General features: G+C 39.1%; 1 protein-coding gene across 7 annotated transcripts in view; it reads left to right on the top strand.

Annotated features, from left to right (window-relative positions):
* The window catches only part of Epb41l2 (erythrocyte membrane protein band 4.1 like 2), a 158,467-nt gene that overhangs the window by 123,125 nt on the left and 17,947 nt on the right, over positions 1–17,395 (top strand). For 4 of the 7 annotated variants that reach the window (XM_027402888.2, XM_027402892.2, XM_035440323.1 and 1 more), the window contains 6 exons: positions 83–180; positions 2,387–2,559; positions 6,512–6,681; positions 10,946–11,008; positions 12,920–13,066; positions 14,308–14,406. In XM_027402888.2, coding sequence (XP_027258689.1) covers positions 83–180; positions 2,387–2,559; positions 6,512–6,681; positions 10,946–11,008; positions 12,920–13,066; positions 14,308–14,406 — 750 coding nt within the window. The remainder of the gene's footprint in view (positions 1–82; positions 181–2,386; positions 2,560–6,511; positions 6,682–10,945; positions 11,009–12,919; positions 13,067–14,307; positions 14,407–17,395) is intronic. The other 3 variants (XM_027402896.2, XM_027402897.2, XM_027402895.2) reach the window with 2 other exon arrangements.

A 17,395-nucleotide genomic window follows, 5' to 3' on the forward strand; every position in this document is an offset into this window, starting at 1 on the left:
AAATGCCTAAATCTTCTTACAGTAAGTAGCATGTAGCCATTGCTTAAGGAACAGACTGATTTGTTTAATGGGTTTATTCCAGCTGGAACAGTTTGAGAGCACCATTGGATTCAAATTGCCAAACCATCGGGCAGCTAAGAGGCTATGGAAAGTCTGTGTGGAGCATCACACTTTCTACAGGTAACTAATCAGTCTCTGGAATTGCCATGGGATGTATCTGGACCCCGCTTCAGGGCTTCTTGCTCTCCTGGAGGCTGTATTTCATGCTGGTTGTTTCTGTTGCCTGAGGCCATGCTTCTGTCTGCCTTCTGCTTGTCACTCTGTCTTCTTCCACCACCCTCATGCTACCCCACCTGAGCATAGGTGGGACCTGATGGCCTCTGTCTTCTATGCCTACTTTCTCTCCCATGTTCCTTCCAGGGTTTTCTGTGATGTGCTAGTTCTACAGAGCTCACTTAAAAGTACACCATTTTGTTCCTGAAGACTTGTGATAATGCTTAACAAACCAATGGTCAGCCTTATGTGACACTTCCAGAGCTATTCTAAAACAATGTGTTTAGCATGGAAAGGGAACATCCTAATGTATTTGTAGCTGGCTGACTGTTACCTTAACAGAAAATAAATGAGAAGAAATTTGATTGTGTGGAGTTCCTCTCATTGGACATGGGTATGAAATGTCTTCTCAGACTATGTTAGTGAGAAAAGTTACCTTTCGAATTGGGTGGGGGGACAGAGTAAAACTACATTGATTCTGGAGTGCATTCTAAAGATTGTATTATTATATGGTTTACTAAGGCCCAGCTCTTCAGTAGTCGCTCTAGCAATGAACCAGAGATCACAGGGCTTGCATCAGTTTCCCTGTGCTAAATCTTCACCATGGCTGCACCAATAAGTTTGTCAGTTACCTTCTCTCATTTCTGTAGGTGACTGAGTTTTGCAGTATCGCTAGCTAGAGAAATTCTGCCATGTTCTGCCCATCAGAAGACAGTTCAAAGGAAATAAGCAGTCGTCAGTGTGTGTGTTTCCAGCACCATTGTGATACACCATTGTGTGGATCTCTTGAAAATTTATAGGCAGAAAATGGGATGTGTTTTATATATAGTTACACTTTACCACATGAATAGGCTTGGGCCAAGAAGGCATGATGTATATTAGTTCATTTATCATTTAATTCTGACGCAGTGTTTTCTAGATGAATAGTATTTAGAGACTTTTCAGTTAAAGGAGGATTGCCTCTCACAGTTATCACGTCTACTTTGCCTTGACTTAGAACTCACCGTTCACTAACAGTGACTGTAAAAACTTATACAGAAGATCTAGAAATACTTGGAATGACTTTAGAAAAAATCTTCCTTGGAAAATGAATGAAATCTCCATATTCTTGACCTGTCAACTAAAGTCTTAATAATAAATCCTAAGATCTCTGAGATTGTATTTCTGTTAAGATTTGTTCTCAATTCCTAATTAAACAATGGCATTAATTTCAGTTGCATCAAAAAAGATTGGTTTCCTTATTCAAAGCATGCTGTTACATAAATCTGAAAGTTATTTGTGATCAATGTTTGAATTTCATGCATTATGAACCCAAGGTTTATACAGTAGAATTAATGTTGGCAAAAAAAAAGAATATTAGTCATCCCTTTGTAAGTTCTGTTCTTCAGGGAAGAATTACTTAATGGAACAGATTCTTGAGTTAGATTTTTTTTTCTCCTACCAGAAAGAGGCATAAATATTAACAATTGCTAATGGTAATGGGCTTTTTACTTGGCACTTACAACTAGCAGCACAAATTCAGACATATGTGTTTATATAAATGATTTACACTAACTCAAATAAATACTCTTGATACACATTCAGAACAGCTGCTCTTTTGGTTGGGCTGGGGAAAAAAAAAATCTGTGAACACATCCCTATTACAAAACTACACATGACCTGGTGTTGATATTGCTCTATAATCCAGCACTTAGGATCAGGGACGTGGAGGAATTGAGAGCCAGCCTGGTTTGCCCAGGAGTTTGAGACCAGCTAGGGCTATATATTCAGACCTTGTCTCAAAACAGAACACAACAACAAAACAAAAATGAAACCAGATAGGTAGGAAGAATGTTTTTTATTAAAGCATGTGTAGCACCATTGTTGTTACTATTGCAGAGTTTCTCCATTTAGCTTTTGTAGCCTGTCCTGGAACTTGCTCAGCAGACCAGGCTAGCCTCAAACTTACAGAGATCCACCTACCTCTGCCTCACGAGTGCTGGGATTAAAGGAGTGTATCACCACGGCCCAGCTATCACACTGTTTTTGACTAATCATATTTAAAATAATATATAAAAATACATACCTTTTTCCCCATGTACCTGAAGTCTTTTTTTTTTTTTCCCCCTTGTAGGCTTGTTTCTCCAGAGCAGCCACCAAAGGCCAAGTTCTTGACTTTGGGGTCCAAATTCCGCTACAGTGGACGCACCCAGGCACAGACCCGCCAAGCAAGCACCCTCATAGATAGGCCAGCACCACACTTTGAGCGTGCCTCTAGTAAACGTGTCTCTAGGAGCCTAGATGGAGGTAAACATATTTGTAATTTTGGATTCTACTCATCTTTTCTAGTCCATTGGGGTCAGAAAGTGATATCTAGTTAATAAGACTACCAGACATCCTCTAGAGGGACAGACAGTTAACTCTCAAATCAGTAAAATGTTATTCTCTGAGTAAACTAATTTTATATTCAGGTTTTCACTTTCACCACATATCTTCTTTCTGTTAACAGCATATATAGCATGTATTTTTGTTGATGATTATATGCTATTGGATAAACATCTTTCTCTTGATTTTATTTGATTATGATCTCTAGTGTGGCTTAATTTCTTATACATATTAGTTGCTAACATTTCTAAGGGATTTGGGGGTAAATTTGCATATGAGTCTTTTTTTGGGGTGGTGGGGGAGGTGGTGTTTCCAGACAGTATTACTCTGTGTAGCCTTGGCTGTATTGAAACTTAGCTCTATAGACCAGGCTGACCTGAAACTCACAGAGAACTGCCTACATCTGTCTCCCAAGTGCTGGGATTAAAGGTATGCACTACCACTGCATAGCTGCATATGAATCTTAATTCAAATAATTGAAAAACAGTTCTCTCAGATTTGAAGGTATGCTTTCCAAAGTTTATCAAACTTCCAGCATACAAGAAATTGTACTAGGATTCAAAGAATTAATTTTTAATACAGTTTTAAACAATAATGAAAGAAATATATACTCATTTGTCTGGGGAGAGAGTATAAATATTAGTGTTTTTCTATTAAGAGTTCAGATGAGCTACGTATTTGTAGTTTTATGTAATATATGCATGGAAATGAGGTGATGTTGCTCTTTTCCTATTATTTGTCATACTGATTATTAGTAAATTAGGAATTAATAATGTTTCGTATAAGAGAGATAATGTTACATTTTTATTAAAATGCTTTTCTTTTTGTGTAACAAAAATTATTGTTGTGATTAGAATATTGGTTATATTTAATAATAATAGTTTGAAAAATTATAATTCTATATTGCATTATTAGCAAATATAATTTTGATTTTTTTTGTTTCTTTGTATAGTTCTGAATTATGAACTTGAACAAGTTAGATGTTACATAGTTAGATAAGACAGACTATTCCTATGCTGACTCAGTCTCCCACTAGTGGGGGACTGACACAGGTTGAGTATGCTCTACCTTTCCTAGTAAAAGAAGCTACAAAATAGGTACAGGCACACATGGCTGTTTCCCAGGGTTTGTTGGTGGCTATTGGTGTATGTGGTTGTTAACTCTGGAGAGTCTTCCATACAGTTTTAAGGAACCACCAGGAAAATATGTGCTTCAAGCAAACAGATGTCCCTGTTTCCCGATGTGACTGTTTTAAGTTTAGCGAATTAGTGGTGTCAGTTAGCAGCTGAGCTGGGCTGAAAAACACGCCCATCCGAGTAAGTACATATCAAGTCTGCTCTTGCAGTCCCTGTTGTTTCGCTCCAAGAGGAGCCACTGCCCATCTGGGCACTGTCTTCAGCCTTGGCTCTAAGGGGGGAGGCTGTAGGTAGAGCTCATGTCGTGAGCATTCATGAAGAACATTCAGCCAGGGAATCTTCTTTGTGGCCTTCTTTGGGAAACCCACCATCTTGATTTGCTTAGTTGTTGCAGAGATTCTCCAGAATTGTATCTGAAAACTCTTTCACAGGGAAAAGGCACCAGCATGGCACCAGGATTTCACCTTTGTGTTTTGGACACTGTCACTCATCAGATGGGCAGGTCATCAGAAGGACGACTGTGAAAAATAGGAGGCTTTCATGCCAGTGTATGACTGCATGGCCAGTGAATTGTTTGGTTAGGCTTATATACTTTTCCCCAAGCAAAGCAAAACTACTCTGTAACCCAGTACGGAGCTCTATTTCTTTCACCATTTTTATCAGCATCCCTTTAGCATTGCTGACAAGTGTTGTATTTCCTTATTTTTTAAATTTACTTTTAAAAGTTACCTTGAAAAGTTTAGATAGGTAAATAATCTTCCCTTTAAAGTTTAGAAAAATTGTTTAGTGATTGCATAAAAGGCACCATTTAATGTGACATGGAAGACTTAAAAATAAAAACTACCTAGAACAGTAGTTGTAGAACAGTGAGACTCTTCTGAGGTTAGGGAATGGTCACTTTGGAGAACTGACAGTCATCAGTCGCTGGGAAGTGGGGGTGACAGTGATTTTTCTGAATGTGAAAATAAGAGTAGACAGGGGTGCTATGTTTCTTAAGTACGGTCATCAGGGATGGAAGGCCTCCCTAATGAAGAACCCCAGAGACCTAGAAGGATGAAAGGGAAGCAGCCATAGAAGAGAGAACATAGACCATCCCCAGCAGTTGAAGCCACAGAGCAGCTCAGAACAGAAAAAAAAGAGTGAACTCTCAAGCTTAGAAGAGCCAGGCTGCTGTCGGGTTCTGCAGGGTCCGTCATGTGTGGACCGTTGACGGCTTAGTGCGCTGTAAGGGCACACAAGAGCATAGTGTTAGCAAACATTCTAAGAGAATGGGTAGAACGAAGACAGACAGGAAACTAGCTTGGAGTGGTTTACATAACGGTGGGTGCAGTGGTCTTCACCTTAGTTTGGGAGTAGACTAGTTGGTTACTTCACATTAGACTGAGGGATGTGTTTAAAAGTATCCAGTCAACATTTTTTCAACTTGGTTTTGTGAGCTTTTAAAAATTTTATATTGACTCCTATTTCAGCATCAGTATATTTGAAACTATTTTTAGGTCACATTTTCTCACTTTGTAGTAATTTGTGTTTGTAATAGATGCCTAAAATTGTATAATAAGCCAAAGGGGTATGCACAGTTATATACTTCTATACAAGACAATTAGTAAAATCTTACCAAAATTAAAAAAAAAAAATCCTGGGGAAATAAGCAGGTATAATGCAAGATTGAACTCATTTTAATGTGAATTTTGAAAGTAAGTTTTTATAGATTAGAAAAGCTTTAAAGGGTGAAGTATAGAAAACTTACCATGTTTAGAAGAAACACAGCTGTTTGACTTGCTGGTTTTAAGAGGTGATGTTCTATAATTAGAGGTTCCTGGCTGAAGCAAATAGGGCCAAGTTAGAGTATCATTTGGTAAAGCAAATAGGCCTGGGGAGGGTGTAGATTATTGGGTACCTTGTAGGACAAAGATTCAAAGTACCCATACCTCAACTGATGGGTTACATGTTCTTCTCTCTAAGGGCTTCAGGCTCTATGGCTTTTTGTTTACTGGAGTTTGTCTTGGTTTATGGAATAAAAGCAAACCACTGCAAGGTATCTGTCTATAAAGCACTTTTATTAGGAGGAAAAGACCTGGGGGAATTCCATTGTTCCGGAGGAGCTTCTGTTAGAGAGACCTGTAACTAACCCAGCTGACTCTGGAGTTGATCCAACACTGTGACAAAACCTTAGAATAGTAGATTTCTACCTCCTTGAGGCCAATCTTTGGGCAGTAGCTGGGGTCCTGGACACTGGAGTCAGGCTGAGATACTCCGAAGTGTCAGAAAAATGAAAAATAATTAGATAAGTAAACCTTTTAGTATACAAATAAAGGTTAATTTTCAGGGGATTTCCTAAAGCCCCTTGGAAAAAGTCATTTTAGTAAATAGTTAATTATTTGTTTTGAAAGGTAGATTTAGGACTGATTAGTCACCTCAGATTATGGTTATATTTTAAGTCTGCTGGACTGTTGAAGTTGGGCTAAGAGCTCCTCCTACTGGTCAGTTCCATGAGCCACATGCTTAAAAATCTAATTTGCTGGATAGATACTCAGAGTATTAGTAGAGTGTCATATTAGTTTAAAAACAAGTTTGGTTTTAAACAGTTTGTTGATACCAAAAATGTTGATATTTTCAAAGTTCGAACTATGTTCTAGCTACTTATACGTGACCTGTTTGTTTAAGGGGTTGTGTTCTTTAAAGCTTCACCGTTCACAGGTCAAGGTACTCACAAGTACTTCAACTTACTTTCTGATTAGCTCCAATTGGTGTTGTGGACCAAAGTCTTATGAAGGATTTTCCTGGCCCTCCTGGAGAGGGTTTGGCCCATGGCCCTGCAGCTTTCAGCTATACTGCCATACAAGATGGTGACAGCCGGAGGGATGTCAGGAGCCCAACCAAATTGGCACCCCTGCTCGCTGAAGGAAAGGTATGGCACGTTAGCACTAGTGCTCTTGGGAAGGTGTGTTTAGATGGAGGCTCTCTGCTATATTTTGTGTATCAGACTCAGAAATTTATTATCCTTGTCTAACCTATGCTGGTTTAATTTCCCAGGTTTCAAGTATGTGTAGGCTGCTGATGATTTGGACTGTGATTTCTAACCTTGCTTTGATTATTTTTTAGAGCAAAATATTTCAGTGTAAATTATACTAATATAAGAAAGCAGTGCACTGGCTTTTCCTTTTTTCTTAGTTTATTATCAGTTGAATCACCAGTGATAAGAGTTATTGATTTGAAATTTGCATAGTTTGTTACTAGTCAATTTTAAATGTAGTCCCTGTCTTGAGTTTTTTTATGTTTTCTTAATGTTTATATGAATTAAGTAATTTTTATGAAAAATATATTAATTTGTAGCTGTGGACAGTGAGTACAGAATTGGTGTGATGTCATAGTCTATTTTGTACATACACTATCATGAATGAAGCAGCAACAGATATTAAGATATTCTCAAATCTGTCACTGTTACTAAAGTCTGTTTAATAGATTGATAAAGTCACTTGCGTAAAGAGCTTTTGAGCTCCTCATGTCTCATTTCCAGACCTGCACAAAGCAATTTTTTATATGCAACATTGGAAATAAGTGCACATGTGCACATATGTGCACACAGATACACAATCATCTTGTTGACTTGCAGTGTCTGTTTAATTCAGGCTTTGAAAAATATAAAGATACACAGAATGACTTAGAAAGGAATGGTAGCTGAATTATCTGCAAGAACAATAGGAGTTCTTGCACTGACATCCTCTGCTGCCAGCATAGAGGTCTCAGACACATGGCCACAGCAGTGATGGGAAATCATTTGCATGTAAGAATTTGTGATTGTCATGTTGAAATTATTTGGCTAAAAGGTATTTAAAAATATACAATTTATGTCCTACATGATGTCCTTCAAGTGCTAAGTTGTCAGAATCTTTTAAATTATGTTTAGAGTACCTCCCCGCCCCCCAAAAAAATGACTACTGAAGAGAAGTAGGTTTAGTATTTCAAAATAGTTCTGTTCTGCTTTTCCTGCTTAATTTGACATACATAATTATGAAATAATTTTTTTGGACAGCGAAAGTTCTTATATGAAATTGTAAAAGAAATCTTTCTTGTTTAACTAATGACTAGTTATGTGAGCTTTTTGCTAGTATTTTTATTATATGTGTCAGCCACTAGGTTTCAGTAACATCTGTTAGAAACTCACAGTGATTAATATGTATAAAAGAAATCCAGATTTCCTCCTTAAAAATGGATGGTTCAGTTAATTTTTTAGCCTCTGATTTATGAGACTTCCTTGGGAGTAAAGTTTTCACTAACGTATCTTCTTCTCTCCTGTGTTGTTGTTGTTCCTTTGAACATGGCCATCGTGTGACTCATCCTCACTGTGGGCCACTGTGAAGCAGACTGTGTGCATGTGCCCTCCATCACCTCTCATCTGCTGTACTTCCTCTTTTCCCCCACACCTCCTGCCCCTCCCCGAAGTGGACTTGCTATCAGACATTTCAGAGGAAGACCCTTTTGGGGAGGCTGAGCAGACCACACTAGATAGCTTTGAGTTGCTTTCCACAGGTGGAACATCAGAGCAGGGGGACCCTGAGGTGGCCACATTGGATTCTGTCTTGGATCCTGGTGTAGTCCCTCCTCAACCTGACTGTTCTTCCATCCATGAGAAGACTCTCAGACTGGCTGACCATACGGGTTCTGAATGTGGTTACTTTTCCTTTCACTTGTACAAATACTTGGCCTCTGGCTTTGCTTCCCTTCTTGATGAAGATGGGTATCTTGCTTTCCCTAGCCTCCCCAAGGTCTGCCTTTCCTTTCTCCCCCCTGATGTGCAGCATTACATCCCCATCTCATCACCTTCATTCATTCCTTCACTTATCCTCATCTTTGGGCTGCTTCTCTCAGCTTCTCAGTCAGTTTCTTTTTCTCTTACCTTTTCACTTCCTCTGGCACTAGTCCTCTGCTATCTGGAGGGGAAAGCCACTGCCTTTCATGTTTCTTATGATGGTGATTTGAATGACAAGCCAGAGGAAGAGGAAGCAGTGGGCAACATGTCTCCATAAAGTACATTTTTTGAAGTCCACCAACTATTCTTTGTTATATCCCCTTTCTAATAGAGTCTAAACCTGTGCGTTAATTTTACTGACTACCCTCAAAATAGTATGCACACATTTACACACACACACACACACACACACACACACACACACACACACACACACACACGCATGAGTGATAAGTGTAGATACTTTTCTGCTTTTACACACATTTTAACTTGAGAGCAAACTGGTGAGATTATTGTGTAACTATCTTAGATCATATGAGATTGTTAAAGGACTGTGTGAGCAGGAAATCTGTGCTGTCCTTAAGCATGTATCTTGGCTCTGTTCTGAAGATAAATGTTAGTCCTGTTCCTTAAGCATGGGAACTTACTGTTTTGAAACAAAACATAGAATGTTTTGGACATAAGTGTAATTGACATGTATCAGTAGAACTTAGTATTACTAATCTTGAACAAAATCCAGGCTTGTACTTGGATTTAGGAGCCCGAGGGAGTCTGTAAATGACACTCCTGATGTTTCTAAGCCTAACATCAGAAACTCCATGATGTACTTTCAGCATTTGGGGACCAGGGAGATGAACGTCGTCTTCTTTCTACTGCCCTGAATCATGCAATTATATAAGTCATTATCAGGTATTTTATAAGAAAGATGATGTTCCATATCTAACAAATATGTATGAAAAAGGGAACATTTGACTTTGCGAAATTGGACTATATATGAAAGGTTGGCCTTTTTGCTTTTTTATTTAAAATGAGGTGTCTGAGACTTTTTACATGTGTGTAAGATGGCTGTTTTAAGTGTTCTACCTCTGCACTACAAGGAAGTCCGTCTTAAGATGTGCAGTATAGTTTTAATTATTTTGCTCAAGGTGGTTTGGTGATTAAGTGTCTTGTATCTTAGGGATTCTGTCAACACAGATTAAATCACAGAGCAAACAAAAAGAAAAACGTAAATGGATCGAGTGTACATTGTAGGAGAAATTGTAATTCTTTACATTTGCTTGAGAAATACCAAAGATCAACCTTTTAGTGAATTAAGTATTGACCATGAAATTGGAGCCTAATTCTTCACAGAGCTATGTCACATTTTTCACCTCTGATACAAAGATGTGGGGGTGGTGACTCTCAGTGTCCATTTACCTCTCACACACACCACTGAATGGTTACAAACAGACCCTTTGAACTCTGCTTGGCGCTGTCATGCAAGCACAGGAGAGAGACATGTGGGCAGGTTATCCTTTCCTGCCAGTATTTTTGTTTTTGCCATTAGTTTCCTGGTATTAACATTTACTCAGTATTTCTTAGTCTTAAGCCTTGGAATTAATTCTTTGGGGTCATTAATATTGGGTCATGTCCAACTGCAGAATACTGTTATATAAAAATTTCATGGAAAATGGCTATATTTTAAACATTATTTGCAAATACCCATTTTAATATGAAAAAAGCTCATCTGCTAATTTTGCCCCAAGAAAACCTATATTTAAAGACTGATGGGACAGTGTACAATGATGTAAAATGTGTAACGTACTTAAAGCTGAAGACAAATTTGGCATCTCTGTACATTGTTGTCCCATTGCTTCTTGACCTAAAAGTAGAGCATAATCTAGGGACTGAGAAAGAGTGAAGCTTCCATTCTCCATTCCACCCTTGCGAAAGATCATTTCCATCATTTGTGCAACACTGTAGGTGAAGACAGAGCAGAGTGACTTAGTAGCGTCTTCTGAGGGCCAGGAGTAAAGGTTGGTACCCCTGCTGCACCACTGAGTTTGAATACAGCATCTCTCTGCCTTGCTGGTGGAGCCCTACCAACGAGTCCCTTCTTTCTGCCTGTGTGCTGTGTGACTTTGCAGGGGAAGATGGAAGACATGGAAACGTACTTGGAGGAGGTGTCTGTTTTTCCTTATGTTAATAATAAGTGCCTGTTGCCCGACTTTCCTGTTGTTGCGGCGCTGGGCTCGGGGTTGGAGAGGATGGTGGAATGCACTTTCAGGGTTTATCTGAATTTTGCTTATTGTGGCTTTTAAGATTTTTATTCTCTTTTATTTTAAAGTCTTAGATTATAGAACTCTGGGTTGTTTATGGTGTTGGTGATTGACACACTTATGTTTATTTGCCTTTCCCCCCTGTGTGTGATTTAATTTCACAGAAAAATACCTTGAGAGTAGAAGGGGATAATATTTATGTCAGACATAGCAATTTAATGTTGGAGGTTTGTATGAGAACCGTTGTACTCTGTCCTCTGGCTGCCGTGCTGCTGTGGACGGGAGGTCACGCACAGGCTGGCTGGCCATTCTCTTTAAGCACAGTGCATGCAATGCATGGGGCTATTGAACTTGGGAGTGCATGCTACAAGATCAGCTTGGTTCTTAGGTGCTATAGGTAGGGATATATCTGTTGCAAGTTCTCAAAGTGACAACCGGAGAGAAAAGCTCTCATTATTTAAATAAGGTTTATTCATTACCTGTTTCCCCAATAGGTCACCTTTAAGCTATAGAATCTGAAGTAATATGATCCCATTTTTTAATATACATTAAACAGAATAGGTAAAGTTTTTATTTGACATTTTCTCATACAATTGACTCAATCTATAGCTTCACCCTCCTTTTTTTGACCTCTCAGTACAATCCATATAATAAGGTGTGTGGCCCATTTAAATACTTGAGAATATGCTAATTAATAAAATTGTTCTGACTAGAAGGAAAGAGCAGAGGAGAGAGAGGGTGGAAAGGAAGGGGGAAGAGATAGGTAGGTAGGTAGATAGACAGAAATAGATAGATAGACAGACAGACAGACAGACAGACAGATAGATGAGACTTTGGGAGTTGTAAAGTATGTTCCCATGTAAGAGGAGGACAGTTTTCGAAGGTACTATGTGCAGTGTGTTCAGAGGAGACCTGCAGCTCTGGGGAGTCTGACTAATCTGTTAAGTTGCTTTTGGCAGCTTTGATAATTGCTAAAGTGTATTTTTGCTTAACTTACTAAAATGCTGTGACGTGTAATAAGTTAACATTGCTGTGAACAAATGCAAGAAATGTGCCTGATCTCAAGCCAGTCATTTCCCCATGCCATGCAAAAGTTTCAGGTTTCCGTTAGGTTTTTGCAAATGGCTATAGAAGCTCATGGTGAGCTACTATGCTTGTGCATGACTGTGGATTAGCTAATTTTACCAGATGCATGACCTGCCTTAGGGAGTGGGACTAGGATCTACAGGCAGCCTGTGATTTTTGAAATGTAAGAAAACATTTAAAATTCTGTTAATTCCAATTTCTGAACATTGATTACACATGTACTTTTTACCAGAGCCAGGTTTTTGTTTGCTTGTTTGTTTCTTCTAAATGTGCCATATATCATTTGTCAGGGCCTAGACCAGTGAAAATAGAACTAGTACTTTTTTCTTCCTTTCTTTTTTTTTTTCATCTTTGTAAAGGGACCACATGTTACATGAGGTGGCTGGGTTTCTCCTTTGCTCTTGGCATTGCACAAGACCAGTATGTGGTTCGTTTAGAGAGAGACCAAGCATAAAGAGCCTCTGAAAGCAGCTATTACTATTCTTTAAGAATTAGAAGCCACCACTGGGGTTTTCTGACAAAGATACCCCTGGCTTTTCTACTTCTGTTGATGGTCCTAGATAGGCCAGGTGTTTGCTTCTACATTTACCCTTCTTTGTTTTGCTATATTCACAGAATACAGTTTAGTAAGAGCCTTTATAACAAAGATAAATTTGCAGGAACAAAGTCATAGCCTTTACAACAAAGATAAATTTGCAGGAACAAAGTCATAGGCTGCTATTTAAATCCAAGTATATAAAAAAGTATGGTTAGCTATTACGGTCAGTTCCATGACTCCCTTCTAATATGGATAACTTCAAATCCCAAAAAGAGAAGAAATTAAAATCATTCAAATCTGAGTAAAATAATTCAGTGGCTTCATTTTCAAATTTTTATGAACTCAGGGCTATCCACGGGTGATAATATGGCTTTTGAGACTTGGCATTTTTCTTGCTGTATTATGTTTTTGAATAATAAGTTTACTTTATCTTATTTTTTGGTTCTATTTTGCCCTGCTGGTTTTTTTTTTTTTTTTCCTTTTGGATTCCCTTTGTCATGTTACATGTTGCTAGGACCTGGATAAGGCCCAGGAGGACATACTGAAACATCAGGCTAGCATTAGTGAGCTCAAGCGCAATTTTATGGAGTCCACACCTGAGCCGCGCCCCAATGAATGGGAAAAACGACGTATCACACCTCTGTCCCTACAGACACAAGGGGTATGTCACTAGCTGTTTGTTGGCTTTGTGTCTCACTGCAGTTGTTCATTTTGTTTGTTGATTCTCAGAAATTAGAAAATGTCCCCACATAAATTCTTTTGTATTGCTAACAATTTTTTAAAATCACTAAGTATTAACAATGTAATATCATTGACCTAAACCTTAGTTAAATTTTATGAATTTCAGAGTACTTTTGGAATATTTTTAGAATAATTTTATTGTTGTATTTGAGTAAATTAGTATTATTGAATTGTTACTTAGGACAGTTGAGAACTAATGTAATACTGTATCTAACAAGTTTCTTAGTTATTGACTTCTCAAATAAGGACATTTAGTTGATAAAGGAATGTAGAGCATATGTAGAATGGTTTGAGGTCATTATTATGAAGATAATGAGTTAAGATTTACCTTTAAAGATTGATGGGCTCTGTTGAAAAGTTGCAAAACATTGTATGTTATGAATATTCTATATCAATGCACTTATGAAACTTTCTGGCAACAGTAAATAGAGTCAAAAACGTTATAAACAGGAGTGGGCCTCAGGCCTGCTCTTTTTTCTTTTCATGTCTGCTTCTTACCTTCACCAAGTATTGCCTTTATAATATACTCTGAGACTATCTCTGCGTTCATTCCATCCTCTTCCTCCCCTCTGAGGATGCTCGAAGATCTCTCGTGTGAGTGAACAGGTAGTTCATGGGCACGTCCCTCCTGAGGAGACTGATGCAGTTTACTTGGCACTTTTGAAAGCTGTACAAAGATGTTGCATTAAAACTTTATTTCCCTTTGATGAAGTAGTGAATGTTGCTCAATTGTAGACACTTGATTTAGACACTCCAGTGCTGGCTTTACTCACCCTTCCTCAGAGCAAAGCTCCTGGTAGTATTAAGTTTCCAAGTTTGTGGCACTGAACATGAGGCAGTGCTTCAAGAAGGAGTGAGCAAAACTAATTGCTGACCCGGAAAATGTAACCTGTCAAGTGGAGAGATTAGATGCTCTGCATGCTGGGTGTTGTGAAGGAGGAAACCAGCAGTTACAGATTTTCTGAAAAACCAGTGCTTTTAACAGTCTAGTCTAGAATTTCCAGAGAAATGGTGGTTGCTGACCTAGGAAGGGACAACTTTCCTCTTTGTACTATTCCATCTGGTTTGCTTCACTGACCCACACGGTCCTTTTGCGTTTGTGTTGCTATAGGTGTGATGTATGTGTCTTTTTGTTGATTATGTCATTGTTTAAAACAATAGAGAAAAGGAGACCATCTTTTCAAGGATATTCTGTCCATGAAGGAGAAGTACCTGATGGCGGCTGCGCGGACAGTTGAAGAGGAAGCTCAGGCGGACAAGGTGTTCACCTTGCGTCATTGGGTCTGCTTTTGCTCCTCCGTCCCATGCATTTCTGTTCACAGCCAGAGATACTTTTTTAACATGACAACCTAATTTTCAAATAGTTTTTAAATGTTTAAAAAAAGTTAGGCTCCTATGTATTAGGGGCACAGGAACATTGGGGAGAAAAATTCTGTTTCAGTCAACACTTTACATGCAGTTTGAGAATAAGGAAGTACAGGAATATCAGCCATGTTAGGTGATACACGCTCCATCATTTGATGTATGTGGCTTCTGGTTGGGAAACTAGTCTCATGAAAATGCACTGTACGTCCCTTAGGCACATGGTGGTGCTGTTAAGACACAGTGTGTGTGCTTTGGTTCATAACTTACTAATCACGCATGGGAAGCTTCTGAATTTTCATTTTCAAGATTTAACAAAAGAGATACAGAGGTACCGTAGCAGCTTCTTTCTCCTTGTGCCCTTGAGTATGTGAAATGCCTGTCATGGGTGAGGGAAAGCTTTCTGTTTCTTTTCCACTGTACTCTGCTGTTGAGGTTGCTTAGCCGGCCAGTTAGACTGGAGAGTAACCTTAAAGAGGTGTGGGACATAGCACTGTGTTAGCAGGGACAGGAGGAGATGGCATTTAAAGTAAATTCTTAATGATAAAGTAGATCAAAGAGAGTTCCAGGACAGCCAAGGCTACACAGAGAAACCCTGTAGACCAGAAGATGTATCCATACTAAATAAAGGAAGAACACGTGGCAGCTGCTAAACTAGGAACTGGTTTAGGAACAGAAATGGCTAAATGGTAGGAGCTTAATAGAAAGGGAAGCAATCATGAGAATGCATAGAATGCAAGTCAACTGCCATCATTTGGTAAGGGCTTTTGAAGATAATAACTAGAATTTTGGTGAAGATGTTTAAGATTCTTGTTTTTGTGGATTTTATGTTTTAAGAATATACAGCATAAATAACTTAGAGGTTAAAGTGAAGTTATGTGACCTTTAGTCAGGGAAAGCTCCTAGCGGGACTTATATGTATTTGAAATGACTGCGTTTTCTGATATGTGACAAACACATATACACATATACATACATACATACATACATACATACATACATACATACATACATACATATCTGGTGTTCTCTAGCTATTGTTAATCCAGTTGTCTTTTCACCCATGAAGCATTTATTGGCCATCTGTCAGTGAGCTTTCCTCTTGCATACCATATCACTATATGAAGCACGTGCTCAGCCTGCTTAAACTTTGACTCCAGTTGAATACCAATTCAGTTTCCATCTTTATTATGTCTTCCTTTCACTTTTGATTTTTCAGGGTTTCTTATTTGACTTTGGATAATAATCATTATTGAAAAGTGGAAAAAACATGCAAGTATTTGCTTAAAATTTCCAAATTCCTATAGTGTGAGTCTTACAAAAGTTTTTAAAAAGATTTGCTAATTTTTATGTGTGAGTGCTTTTTCTGCATATATGTGTGTGTGTACCTCATGTGTGCTTGGTGCCCACAAAGGTCAGAAGAGGGCATCAAATTCCCTAGAACTGGAGTTATAAAGGCCTGTGAACCACTGTATGGGTGCTGGGAATCGAACCTGGATCCTCTGCAAGATCAAGTGTTCTTAACCTCTGAGCCATCTCATCTCACCCCCTTTGTGTGTGTGTGTGTGTGTGTGTGTGTGTGAGTGAGAGAGAGAGAGAGAGAGAGGGGGGGGGAGAGGAGAAGAGAGGAGAGGGAGGGAGGGAGAGAGGGAGGGAGGGGAGAGAGAAAGTTTAAAAATTAAATAGATTAACTGTTCAAAATGGCTTTGGTTTGATCATGGATAATTTGGGGGATAGAACAGAAATTGGAAGCCAAAGGATTTTTAGTTTTTGTTGGTAAGTAACTATTGTGCATCCTCTTGTGGATCATGAGACTTATCATGACTTGTATAGGTCTTTTGGGGGGGGGTAGTATTGAGGGTTGATTCCAGGGTATTGAACATGCAGGACAGACACTACATGGGTAACATACCCAGTCCGTAAGATACTTTTGAAAAGGTTTGATTAATTCACTTCCCAACACTTAAATTCCAAAATCCCTTCACTCCCCCCAATTTTGTTTTTGAGACAGGGTTTCTCTGAATAACAGTTCTAACTGTCCTGGAACTCAGAGAGATCCCTGGCCTCTGCCCCCAAGTGCTGAGATTAAAGATATGCGCCAGCACTGCTGAAATTCCACAACTTTTATTGTTGAAGATCAGAAACCTTTTTCTCTGCTGTAACTTTTAAGAACTTGCCTACCCTCCCACGCCATCCTTTGTAGGTCATTGTCTGAAGAACACTGCACACGTGCCGTGCATTTGCCTATTTTTTTAAGGTCTCTGGAATATGAGGTTTATCAAGAATTCTCACAGTGTTCCACATGGTGGGTGGGAGGGGCATCCTTTGTGGCATCCCAAGTTCTGAGGATTGTCACAACTTGTCCATTGTCCTCGCAGGCTGCCTAGGAAGCGTTGTGTAAGGGATAGAAATGTGAAAGTTAATATATATGCCTTATTAGATTTTCAGAGGATGAGCTCACTGAGTACTGAGTTTTCAGTTCTGGGATTGTCTTAATTTTTTTAACTGTTTGTTTTTGCTCCACTCCCCCAAATGGTGGAGGACCCCACCATTGTGTCAAGAATGCTTGTTGCATTTGTGTGCAGTAGAGATCATAGGAGGTAGGGTGGTTACAGAAGGCATTGCACAAAATATGCTCTATTAAGTGGGCAGACTCAGAAACCCAGAGTGGATCCAGCACAGGGAAGAAGCACCTCCCTGAAAATTCTCTGCCAGAAAAAGAGAGGCCAAGGAGCTACCTCAGAAGTCAGTGTTGGAGAGGCTGGGAGTGTGCCGTGTGTTCCAGCATTTCAGTGAGGAATGGCGTTGGAGCTGGCTTCTGTAGGTTACAGCTTCCAGAGGTTCTCAGGCAAGGTGCAGAAGCTGGCAGTCAGGCAAACCACATAAG

This window comes from Cricetulus griseus, chromosome 2 (genome assembly GCF_003668045.3).
Source record: "Cricetulus griseus strain 17A/GY chromosome 2, alternate assembly CriGri-PICRH-1.0, whole genome shotgun sequence".
Classification (NCBI taxonomy): Eukaryota; Metazoa; Chordata; class Mammalia; order Rodentia; family Cricetidae; genus Cricetulus; species Cricetulus griseus.